Source organism: Suricata suricatta, chromosome 12, assembly GCF_006229205.1.
Source record: "Suricata suricatta isolate VVHF042 chromosome 12, meerkat_22Aug2017_6uvM2_HiC, whole genome shotgun sequence".
NCBI lineage: Eukaryota > Metazoa > Chordata > Mammalia > Carnivora > Herpestidae > Suricata > Suricata suricatta.
In genome coordinates, this window is record NC_043711.1 from 7,187,636 (window position 1) to 7,199,381 (window position 11,746).

At 51.8% G+C, this 11,746-nt stretch overlaps 1 protein-coding gene across 4 annotated transcripts in view; it reads right to left on the minus strand.

The window, feature by feature from the left end:
- DNMT1 (DNA methyltransferase 1) overlaps window positions 1-11,746 on the minus strand; it is a 46,611-nt gene that overhangs the window by 20,047 nt on the left and 14,818 nt on the right. For all 4 annotated transcript variants that reach the window (XM_029916274.1, XM_029916273.1, XM_029916275.1 and 1 more), the window contains 10 exons: window positions 9,187-9,221; window positions 8,727-8,811; window positions 6,852-6,886; window positions 5,771-5,855; window positions 3,794-3,828; window positions 3,224-3,302; window positions 1,531-1,565; window positions 1,154-1,199; window positions 990-1,070; window positions 811-920 (listed from right to left, as the gene is read on the minus strand). In XM_029916274.1, coding sequence (XP_029772134.1) covers window positions 811-920; window positions 990-1,070; window positions 1,154-1,199; window positions 1,531-1,565; window positions 3,224-3,302; window positions 3,794-3,828; window positions 5,771-5,855; window positions 6,852-6,886; window positions 8,727-8,811; window positions 9,187-9,221 — 626 coding nt within the window. The remainder of the gene's footprint in view (window positions 1-810; window positions 921-989; window positions 1,071-1,153; window positions 1,200-1,530; window positions 1,566-3,223; window positions 3,303-3,793; window positions 3,829-5,770; window positions 5,856-6,851; window positions 6,887-8,726; window positions 8,812-9,186; window positions 9,222-11,746) is intronic.

The window sequence follows — 11,746 nt, forward strand, 5'->3', positions numbered from 1 at the left end:
GGAGAAGCACCTGGCAAAGCATGAATCAAGGAACCGTGGGCTGGTCCCGGATCCAAGCCATGTCCCACAAAGAAAGTGAAGCCTCTGAGAGTAACTGCAGCCCGCGGGCAGCGGAACAGGACAGTGTGCAGGACGCGGAGACTGTGTACTCGCAGGCTTGTCTGGGCCTTCCCAAAGGCGCAGGCCAGACACCAGGACCTTCACCCCAAAAACTCGAGGGCCTCCGCCACAGCCTGCACAGCCCTGGGGATCTAGCCCGCAACCCACCCCTCTGCTCCCGCAACTCCGGCCACACCAGCCTCATCCCTGAGTCCTCCGCAGCCGACAGGAGCCCCCCCGCTGTCTCTGTATCTGCTGTTCCCTCTGCTTGGGTGCTCCTCCCCAGCTGTCTCTCAGCTTACGCGCTATACCACAAGGAGTTCTGCTCCATCACTTCCCTCCCATTCCGACCCCCCCCACCCCCCAGCCCGCCTCTGCTCACCATGCCTTTCGCATGTGCCATAGCCACTACCACCCGACACGCAGACCTTAGCTTCTGCCCCCAGGAAGGCTGTTGTACCTGTAACACCTAGGTCAGTACCCAGAACGTGGCGCGCCCTTGTCTGAATGGATGAGCTTCAGGATGCCCACAGACTGAAGATCAGACCCGCACGATTTTAACAAACCACACGGCAGAGATCTGCTACACTCCCACCATCTTTGGAGCTCACCCAGGAGGTGGAACCTCGAGGAAGGTTACGGGCCAGGCCCAAGGATACCAAGAACTTCGGGGAAGCGCTCTATTACAACGGAGCGGAAGCGTTCCTTTACCTGAAGCAGGTCAGTTTGTGTTGGGGAAGGGCCTCATAGCTCTCGAAGCCAGACTCGTTGGCATCGAAGATGGAGAGGCGCTCATTCGTCAGCAGCTGTGGCTCATCCACCTGAGAGACAGGCGCCGTGAGGCGGGGGTGGGGGCCGGGAAGGGGGCCGGGAAGGGGGCCGGGACTCACCGCGTCAGGCGGATGCTGCTCGTACTTCAGCTCGGCGTCGTCCAGGTACTGCCCGCACTGAGTGCACCGCAGTGGACTGGGCTGGGGACAGGAACACAGACAGCTCTGAGCGCCAGCTCGGGGCACCCCCTCCAGCCCGGCTTGCCTCCCACTTGTGGGTTTACCTTGGACGACAGCATGGTTTTGGTTCGAGCCATTTTTTTCTCCATTCTGAGAATAAAGCAAACGATAGGGTTAAAACAACAACTAACCTATCAGAACATGTAAGAATCTACCCCAGTTACACCTAATCTGCCGACAGGTGAGCACTGGCTGCTGCCCTGGGGGACAAGGCGCTAGGCCCTCAGTGTCTCTGTACCACACAGCGGGGACCTCCCTCGTGCAGAATTGGGAGCATTCTGGTCCTGAGCTCACAGACTCCACCAGATACACAGCTGAGCTAAGGCTGCTCTAGCAACCCACTAAGACCCTTTTATCTTTTTTTCTAGAATGAGAATCTTAATATGATCCACTTTGTACCAGGAGAAAAATAAGTGCTTACGGTTCTTTGGATGTAGTTTTGCGTCTCTTCTCTTCCTAAATGGAGAGAACAAAAGAGGGTACAAGAATATTTTATAGCTGGACAATACCCCAGGACTTTATACCCACAGTTATCACAGAGCCTAGCTGGGGGCAAAGAGGAAGACAGTCAAAGACCAGTAAGGTCTAGAGTCTTCTATTCAAGATTCTTATAACCAGGGGCGCCTGGGTGGCTCAGTCGGTTGAGCCTCCGACTTCGGCTCACTCAGGTCAGATCTCATGCTCGTGGGTTCGAGCCCCGCGTCAGGCTCTGTGCTGACAGCTAGCTCAGAGCCTGGAGCCTGCTTCTGGTTCTGTGTCTCATTCTCTCTCTGCTCCTCCCCCTCTCATGCTCTGTCTCTCTCTGCATCAAAAATAAATAAAACATTTTTAAAAATTTAAAAAAAGAAGATTCTTATAACCAAAGACTTCCTTAAAAGGCTCCTAATAAAGGGCATTTAAAAAAATTAAAAATTAAAAAAGCTGAGCTCTCCTGCACCAGCAGCACCTCAGGACAGGTGTACCGATGAGGGCTCTACGGACCAAGTGAAGTCCCTCTAGAGCTCACGCTGAAGCCCTCCCCGCGGAGGTGGCTGGATCGTGAACAGGGGGCTTTTAAGGAGGTGACCGAGGCTTGAAGTTGGGCCTCCTGGGCCGGGGTCCTCTTCAGAAGGGGAAGAGACACCAGGCTCCCTCCGCGTTCGCACGGGAAAGAGGCCGGGAGGACCCAGGGAGAAGGCCTCCCCAGGAACCAACCCCGGCGGCACTCTGATCTCAGACTCCGAGTCTCCAGAACTGTGGAAACGAAATGTCCGTTGTTGAACCACCCCAAGTGCGGTACTGATCCGTTCTGCTTGGGCCACCATTAAAATAAACGGGAAGCTTTTTTCTGGAGTTATTCTGGGTGAATGTAGGAATGAGAGCACTGTGCACTATCACCACGTCACAACTCCCAGTGAAACAGACTTAAGTGATGACTGTTACAAACGTCAGGTGAAAGCCGGAGAGGGCTTTATAAGGGACGGCTGTGCCTTCCAGTGTGACGCGACAGGAAGCACCTGTCACCCCCCTGAGTCCAGGGGGCCTGCATCTGTCCGAGCCCCCAGACCTAGCCATCAGTTTGTAGGAGACAGGGCTGGAGAGAGAGGTTTAACTCCAAAGGGATGCAAACAAGACACCAAGACCCAGAAACTCGATGGGTTAGCCGGTTCCCGTTATAAATTCCACGGAAGAGGAAGGGGCAAAACTCTGGAGGAGACAGGACAAATACAAACCGAATTCCCTGTATAGGCCTTGTGTGGGTCCCGATTCAAACAGTCCCCACTGTTTTTTTGTGGGCAGGGAAATCCGAACAGACTAGACCTTGACATTGTGTTAATGATGGTCTCGTGGGGAGATTTAAGAGTCCTTTTGCAGGAAGTTCTTCTACAAGTGTCTCAGTAATGTCTGGGACTGTTCAGCCTCAGCCAGGGGTGAGGGAGGCTCGGAGAACAGGGAGGGACCGACGCAGGCGCCTGGCCACGCGCGGAGCGCTGCCGCCGGCCGAGGAGCACTCTGCAGCCTCCGTCAGGGTGTGCTTACATGTCTCCGGGACACAAAGTTTACTTAAAAAAAAAAAAAAAAAGAATCACTTTGGGATGTAAGAAACACAAGAGGATTAAGAAACAAGCGCTTACCTTTTCGTCCTCATCTTTTTCTTCAGAAACCTGTGGTTTTACTCTCTCCTCTTTTTCTTCAGGTCTCCGCTTGGCAGCGCTATCGGGCAAACATACGCCAAATCTTCGCTCAGAACAACCCTATTGCCAACTCACATCAAAACCAAAAACTAACGCCTCCCTACTGAAAAGCAGAATATTCAGAATGTAGCTGGGCAACAGACTCTTTCTTCCCATCCAGTAACGAGGGCCCCTGGTCACAATGGCTCTAGAACGACCACCGATACGTTGCTGTAACTCCAGAAGCTGCGCCCCCACCCCGGAACCCCTCTAAAGCGGGCCGAGCGGGAAGTGCCAAAAGGGAAGAGACCCACGAGAGGTGCAGGGATGGGATGGGCACTCAAGGGGCAGAGGGTAAGAGGTAGGGAGGAGGCCCAGCCTAATTTCTTATCCAACCCTGCCCGAGCAGATCCCATCTTCCGAGAACACGAGCACCTCCCCGTAAACCTCGACACGGACACCCATCTCTAGAATGGTAATTTCAGTAACGAAAATTACACAAAGCACGGCACACACGTTTCCACCACTTACAGGTCTTTGGGTTGACTTCTGGGTCTCCTTTCCTCCTTCGAGGGTGAAGCAGGGGTGGAGAGAGAAGAGGGGAAAAAGTTATTTTCTGAGAAAAGAGCAAGACCAAACTGAAAGTACCAGTTAATGAACACAGCACCATGAAGCCGGAGAAGAGGAAAATCCAGGCGGGTCTACAGGTCAGAGAGGAGGCTTCACATTTTTAACTCCATTCCCTAACCCCCTACAAGCAAGAGCTGGCCAGGACTCGGCAGACGGATTCTAAGAAGAGCCAGAAGGGGCGCCTGGGTGGCTCAGTCGGTTAAGCGTCCAGCTTCGGCTCAGGTCATGATCTCATGGTTCATGGGTTCGAGCCTCACAGGGCTCTATGCTGACAGCCAGCTCAGAGCCTGAAGACTATCTTCAGAATCTGTGTCTCCCTCTCTGTCTCTCTGACCCTCCCTTGCTCACGCTGTCTCTGTCTCTCTCAAAAATAAGTAAAAATATTTTAAAAAATTGTTTTAAATAAAATAAAAATAAGAAGAGCCAGAAAACATTTTCAACTCTTGTAGGGCTCGTGGTGTGTGCCATGACCACTCACCCACCAGCATCACACAAAAGCAGCCAGAGGAAACACAGAAGTGAAAAGCCATGACTCTGTTCCCCCCCCCCCCCAAAAAAAAAATACATATATATACAAATGTGCAGAGGGCCAGATTTAGGCCATCGTTTGCCAACTTGGTCCCAGGAAAGCTCATCGTAAAAGCGAACATTACACCCATGTAGCTTATGTTGGCCAAAGTGCGTACAGTTCTGTATGTCATGTGGTCAGAGGTGAAGACGTCAGATAGATGGGCATCGGGACAGCAGGAAAAACTGAGGACAAAACTTAGCAATGTAGCATGGAGAATTAAGAAATAAGAGAATTCCCAACTCCATCACCAACTTCTTTTTTTTTTTTAATATATAAACAATCTAGTGTCTTCTGAACTAAAATGCCTTGCTGATAAATTTATTGAGTTTTTCTTCATAGATGAACAAGTCTGTGAGTGGGTCTATTAAAATAGGAGAGCCACCAATATTACAAAGGGGCAAATACTTGATCCTTCCACCTTTTTCTTCCATGAGGCAAGGGCTCCTGCCAGATTCCGTCTGCAGAGAACGGGCGGCCCGACACCGTCACCTGGACCCCTCTAGGGGGCCTGGCGGGGATTCCTGGCGAGGGCCGACAGCAACATAACCACTATCTGGCCAGAAAAGGCAAGAGACCGTAAGGTGGCAGAGCATGCTGGTGGTGACACCAAAAGCAGTGCCAGGGAATGAGAATGGATGCCCGCTGCCAACCAGGTCGGAAGAAGAAAGTCCGTGACCTTGGGCTCCACCATCTAGATCTCAACAGAAAAAAAAACAAAAAACAAAAAACAAAAAAAACCCAGAGACAATCCTGGGATTATCCCAGTGGGGCTTCTCTTAGGCAGGGACCACACACTTACAAGAGCTGGCAAGTCCTGCGCTGCGGCCCCCCGTGCACGATCCTCCCCTCCCCTGGAGTTCAGCCGCAAGAACGCCCTGCAGGTGACCTTGCCCTCCTGGACTTGTACGAAGGCCTCTCCACGTGTAAGGTTTCAGAGTTTAAATGTGTTCACTTAGCTCAACGGGGAAGGCTGGCAGGACAGGGAGACCTAGACTCAGAACTCAGGAGGGTGGCAGAGGAACACTGCCATGACTGGCGCATCCAAGGGAAAGATCCAGAGCGGCCGGACACGCACAGCTTCGTCAAGGCGCACACAGCCCCGTCCCCCGTTGCGGAGAGGCAGACCGTGGACCGCTCATGGGCATGCGACAACCACCAACCCCCACGAGGGGGGTCAGGGAACTTTCCCAGAGTCGCCCCATGGGTAGGGCTGGATTTGAACCGAGAGCCCTGCCCCACACCTTGTGTCCTGACCAAATGGGAACAGAAGAAAAGTGGAATTTAAGAAACAAAGATTCAGTCTTTACCCTTTCGTCTCCTTCATCCGTTTCGGCCTGCGCTTCCGTTCTTCCTTCTCTGTCCAGCTCCTCCTGGGACCTCAGTTTAGGTGTCCTGTCACACAAAACCGGACACATCCACCCCAGTCAGCTCAGGGAGGCTGTCGCCGCTGCAAGCACCCCAGTGGTGGCTTAGAGTCCCCTCCCCAGGCCCAGAGCACGGATTGCCTTTTCCCACTGAAGGGCAGGTCATCCCTACAGGAAGCCGGAAAGCCATTTATTACTTCAGAACTTTCGATCTTTAGAATGCCATCAATACTTCATATAAATGAAGCAAATAGTTTAAATAAACAGTAGCCTAAAACAATCCCCCCCACCCCCGCCAAATTGGACTCCACTGATTTCCTGTAACCCGATGGGGACTCTGCCCGCAGTGGCAGAAAGCAAGTGTCTGGCCCAGAGGTGGACCCTGTGTAGGTTCACGAGAGCTGGTCTGATATGGACCCGCATCAGCAACCGTGGGAGGCCGACCACCCACACAGTATCTGCACGGCAGGGCCCTGCCGCTCCGTTTGAGTGCTCTGCCCACCCCTAGGCACAGGCCCAATCTCGACATTTCCTTCAGCCAACTGGGTGTCCAGAGACCCGAAGTGCTCTTCACCTCTGCCCTCGCACTCTGCCACGAAGCCATGCCCAGGCTGGCCACGTCATCCCCACCCTCTCCACCGAGCCTGGCCAAGACCAGTGGACGGGCACCAGGAGGCAGACTTGGAAGCTCAGCACACGTCTTAAGTCACTGAGACTCAGCAACTGTGATCACCCAGCATCTTCCACACAGGAGGCACCCTGCGGCTCAGCCCGCGCCCCAGCCCCCCACCCGACCCTGCTTGCTGAGGAAGGGTCTTGGGTCCCAGGCAGCCGAGCTCAGCCTTCACTCCGGTGCCCTGACCTCCCCCAAGAGCAACCACACACACACACACACACACACACACACACACACACACACACACGACTTACACACCTAATGCTCTGCCCGACTGTGTTTACCAGAACATTTTAGCAGTTAAGTTTCACACTAGGAAGTGCACAAAGGAATGTTAACTATACTTACGGTTCTTTGGTTTGACTTCTGAGCCTCTTTTCTCCCTAAGAAGGTGGGGGGGTGTTAAAAAAGAAACTAGTTAATTTCCCATTTAGCCCTGATCTTTCTATTGAAGTGTTCTACGGAAACAATACCTAAACTGATCTTACAGTCTAGCCGGTGGAAGTAAAGACGATCTATCTTCAAGACAGCAAGGGTGGGGTTTTTTTGGTGGGGTAAGGAAGCAGAAGTAGAGGGTCTAAGAGTTCTGTAAACTAAGTGCTTTGCCCCCGAACCCCTCAGTCACCCGTCAGGAGTTAAGTGGGGACAACCTCACAGACAGCTGGCTGGGAGAACCAGGAAGCTGTAATGAAAACATGAAGCAGGATGGCCCACTCTCAACAAGGGCTCCGCCTCAAACACTGACAGCGATCCTTTTGAACCCGAGTTTAAAGAGCTAAGCACACCTTTCTGGAAAAGGTCCAGAGTTGAATTCAGCCTCAAACTCCACATTTTGTAAAGAGACCACAAGGGTTAGTGATGTTAAGAAAAGAAAGACACTGCAGACCGATCTACTGCAAGAAGAGGTACTGGGAGTGTGACCACAGGCAAGGAATTTCAACCGTGCCCAAAGCGCCTTGGAGGGGGTTGAGATAGCCCACTAGAGCTGCCTGCTCCCAAATGAGCTGGACCAGAGCTGCTATCTAACTAGTGTCAGGGTAGGAGAGGTGATCAAGGCAAGGCTAGCTTTAAACACCAAATGGCTCAGGAACTGCCATATGCTTAGTTGATCCCTAACTAGAGCAATAACAGACACCCATCCTTTACCCTCCATTCAAAGTTTGTAAGAAACCTCTAGATATTCTGAGAGGGGGGGAGGGGGAACAGGTGCATGCATGTAGGGGAGAGGGAGAGAATCTTAAGCAGGCTCCAAGCTCAATAGAGCCCAATTCAAGGTTCAGTCTCATGAGCCAGGAGATCATGACCTGAGCCGAAATCAAGAGTTGGACACTCAACCGACTGAGCCACTCAGGTGTCCCAGTAGAAAACTTCTGATGCCCAGAGAGGACACGAAACAGGGCCCGGTATCGCTCCATCACCTGTGGCTGCCCAACGTTAGCCCTTTGTCCTACAGAAAAATACTGTCTAATGGTGAGGCTTCCAGGATCAAACCCCATTCCCTCTCCGGTCCTCTCCTCAAGGGGGTTCAGGTGGCACTGTCTGTCTTTCACAGAACCTTGAATTCGGATTTTATAGAGAAGGTGGAGGTCTGGGGAAGGCCTGGGGAGATATGGTCTGACTGCATGAAGAATATAACTTTAGGGGCACCTGGGTGACTCAGTCGGTTGAGCAGCTGATTCTTGGTTTCCGCTCAGGTCATGATCTCACAGATGCAGAGATCAAGCCCCACATCAGGCTCTGGCTGTCAGCATGGAACCTGCTTGGGATTCTCTCTCTCTGCCCCTCCCCTGCTCACATACTCACTCACTCACTCTCTAAACTTAAAAAAAAAAAAATGCAACTTCATATATGGATGATGTTATAGAATTCTAGCACCCCAGGTGTTTGAAAGTCAGATTCCCACAAAGACCTGGTGAACGAGGGAGGCAGATGGGCAGGGACAGAGACTGAAATTCTGTCACTGATGGAAGAGCACAAGGTCTGGCTACCCCCAAGCCTAAGGCCAGTGTCTCTATCACCACAACCACACGACTCCCCCTTCCAGGGGAAGAACCACAGAAAAAGGAGTCTGAGAAGCATTCTGGCTAATGTCAAGGTCATTTTGATCAGCAGAAAAGTCCTTTTGTTCCTATAGTGCCCCCCTCCCAGTGACCCCCTTCCTGAAACCAAACGGGGACTCCGAGTAAAGTACAATGGACAAACTTGGATGTGACCAGGCTTTACTTTTTCATCTCTTTCCTCCTCTTCTTCCATGTGTGTTCCAGGTCCTACTCTCTCCGGTTCTTCTGCAGGGAGCGGTCTAGCAACTCTGTCAAGCAAAGTAACACACACCCCAAGGGTGACTTTCCCCGACCCTTCCCCTGCCAGTCCTCACAAGGTCCTCCGCTTCCTACCCCAGAGAACAATCTTCATCTCAGAGGCCCTGAAAGGCACAGCCTACTTTAAAATTTAACCGGACCTTTAGATCTGGTTCTAACAATGGCCCGGTTGCCCTCAATTCTTTCTTTACAATGAGAATTCTCCATGAATTAAAGGCTAATAATCTGACCCCAAATTCAGCATTCTTGAGCCATCTATGGTTGCCATGGCAACTCAAAAGAAAGCTCTCTGCAACTTTTCAGAAGAGTCGTTGCAGTAATGAAGATTGCACATTGAACAGAACAGGGATATTAAGCATTCTTACTGTTCTCTGGATGTAACTCTCCGCCTCTTTTCCTCCTGTGTGGAGAGAAGGGAGAAATACAAGAATATTCATTTCAAAGAAGAGCAACATGAAGAGCATGGGTGACAATACTAAGTACATTTGGCACAGTTAAAAATGGGGGGGCTGGGTTTGGGGGGAAGATCTGGGCAAGCGGCAGTCTGGCAGTGATGTGCCGCCACCGTCACGGTGAAGGGGAGGCCCGGGAGTTGGCCCAGCACATGTTCCAGTGACGCCCTGTAAAAGAATCCGAGATCCTCCACCTCCCGTCAGGAACACTTCAGTATTAGAAAGAACCAAAATAGTATGGGATTGCCATCAGGGAGCGAGGAGGACAGACAAGCTGGGCACAGCTCTTCCCGGAACAACGCCCCCGGGTACCATTTCCCACCGTGGGCCGTCTCCAGGGCAGCTACGTGTATTCACGAGACATAAATGCACGGCAGTGATGAAATAGATCTGTATCCTGCTCGAGGCGAGGTGGAGGTTACAAGAATCCGCACACTCGAGTACGTATACACACGAAACCCGGTAAAGTCTGGATAAGGTCTGGGTTGTAGAGATATTGTCACTCTCCTGGGTTTGCGGCTGGCTTACGGTTCCAGGAGCTGCTTCCACAGGAGAAGTCTGGGGAAGTCACACACAACCTCGCTGTATTCTATCACAGGCAACACATACACAAAAATCTGTACGCGTGTAGGTGTGCAGATGGAATATTTGGCCTCGAGGGGACCTTCACCCTGGAGCTGCGTCAGCTCTGCCGGAGCCTCCAGCCCGCCAGCCTGTCCTGCAGGCTTCAGCCTCCCTTACCAGCCTTACGTCGGGAGCCAGTTACTTAAAATTAATCTTAAACAGACAGACCTCTGGTTGCTCTAGAGAACTGATGGGAGAGGTTATACTAAACCTCTTTCTTGCTCTCTCTCAAACAATATAGAGGAAACTGATAAATCCTTGCCTCTTCCCTGCTCTGGAAGTTCAGGAGAGGGGAGCTCTATGCAGCAAACATTCTTTTGTACCATTTAGGAATTTTACTAAATGCATGTGAATACCCACTTTTAAAACATAGTAAGTTCTCAAAACTAAACGGACTAAAAAGGAGGATCTCTGTACGAGGACTGATGTGACCAACATCATCTGATACTACCGGCCGGATACACGGGGTCTTACTCTAGCACTGGAACGTTTCGACAAGCCTTCACGAAGCTGCCCAGGCCTCACGCACGCTGTCAGTGAAATGGTAGTTTCTTGGAAAAGCCAGATGAAAAGGCTACGTGAGCCTCTAGAAGGTTAGGGTGCAGGAAGGCCCCTAAACCAGGTGCACACGGAGGAGAGCTATCGCTATCACCAGAGCCGGCCCGCTCTTGTCTGCAAAAGAGTCTTCCTAAGAGTAAAGAGACTTGGCCACTGATCTGAACAAGCAGGTCCCTCTGTGCCTCAGTTTCCCACTTAAAAGCAGGTAACCTAAACCTAACTATAGACATCTGAATAAAGGTCATGGACGGTAACATCTAATTTCTAAAATTAGAATCCGTGGGTCTTACGACAGGTTGTCAAGCCTACCTCAAGAACAGTGGCAGCCCAGCGACCCCAGAGACCCCTTAGTCCAGTACCTCTTGGCCAGAGTAATTTTACCCGGTGCCCCAACCCAGCAGGGTCTGAGGAGGATTTTGGTGGGGACAACAGAGGGGTGACGGGGATCACTACTGGCATCTAGTGAGGGGAGGTCAGGGCGCAGCTACGTGCTATAAGCCACAGGACTGCCCGCCTCCTCCACAGCAGGGGATTACCTGGCCCCCAAAAGTCAGCAGTGCCATGGCCGAGAAAGCCAGTCGCAAAGAGGGGGATCTGGAGTTTGCTCCATCAGTAGCAGGAAGGCATTTACTCCCACACGCAAAACCTACAGACTTCCCTTCAACTTACAAAGCTGATCCTGCGGCAAAGTCAAAACGAAAATGGACGTGTGACCATCTGGTATTATCTGGGTTTGGGCCTCCAGTCACCAGGAAAAGTACCGTCACAGACGCATGTTTTCTCAGTAAGCCGCTGGGTTTCTAACCACGAGGGCTAAGCAGCATCATTACACTGCACACGGCAACTGCTGTTAGACCAGTCAGAAGGCAGCTAACGGCAGCAGGAGCAAATGCATTAAACGTGCCACAACCGTGAGCGCCTGGGCGGCTCAGTCGGTTAAGCGTCCGACTCTGGATTTTGGCTCAGGTCATCATCTCACAGTTTGTCCGATCAAGCCCCCACACTGGACTCTGCGCTGATGGCACAGAGCCTGCCTGGGATTCTCAGTCTCTCCTGCTCTCTAGCCCTCCCTGTTCTCACTCTCAAAATAAGTAAGCGGGTAAATAAATAAATAAAGCTTTAGGGGCACCTGGATGACTCAGTCGGTTAAGCATCCGACTCTTCAGCTTGGCTCCAGGTCATGATCTCGTGGTTTGGGAGTTCAAACCCTGTATTGGGCTCTACGCTGACAGTCTAGAGCCTGACTGGGACTCTCTCCCCCCTTCCTCCTCTGCTCATGCACGCGCTCTCC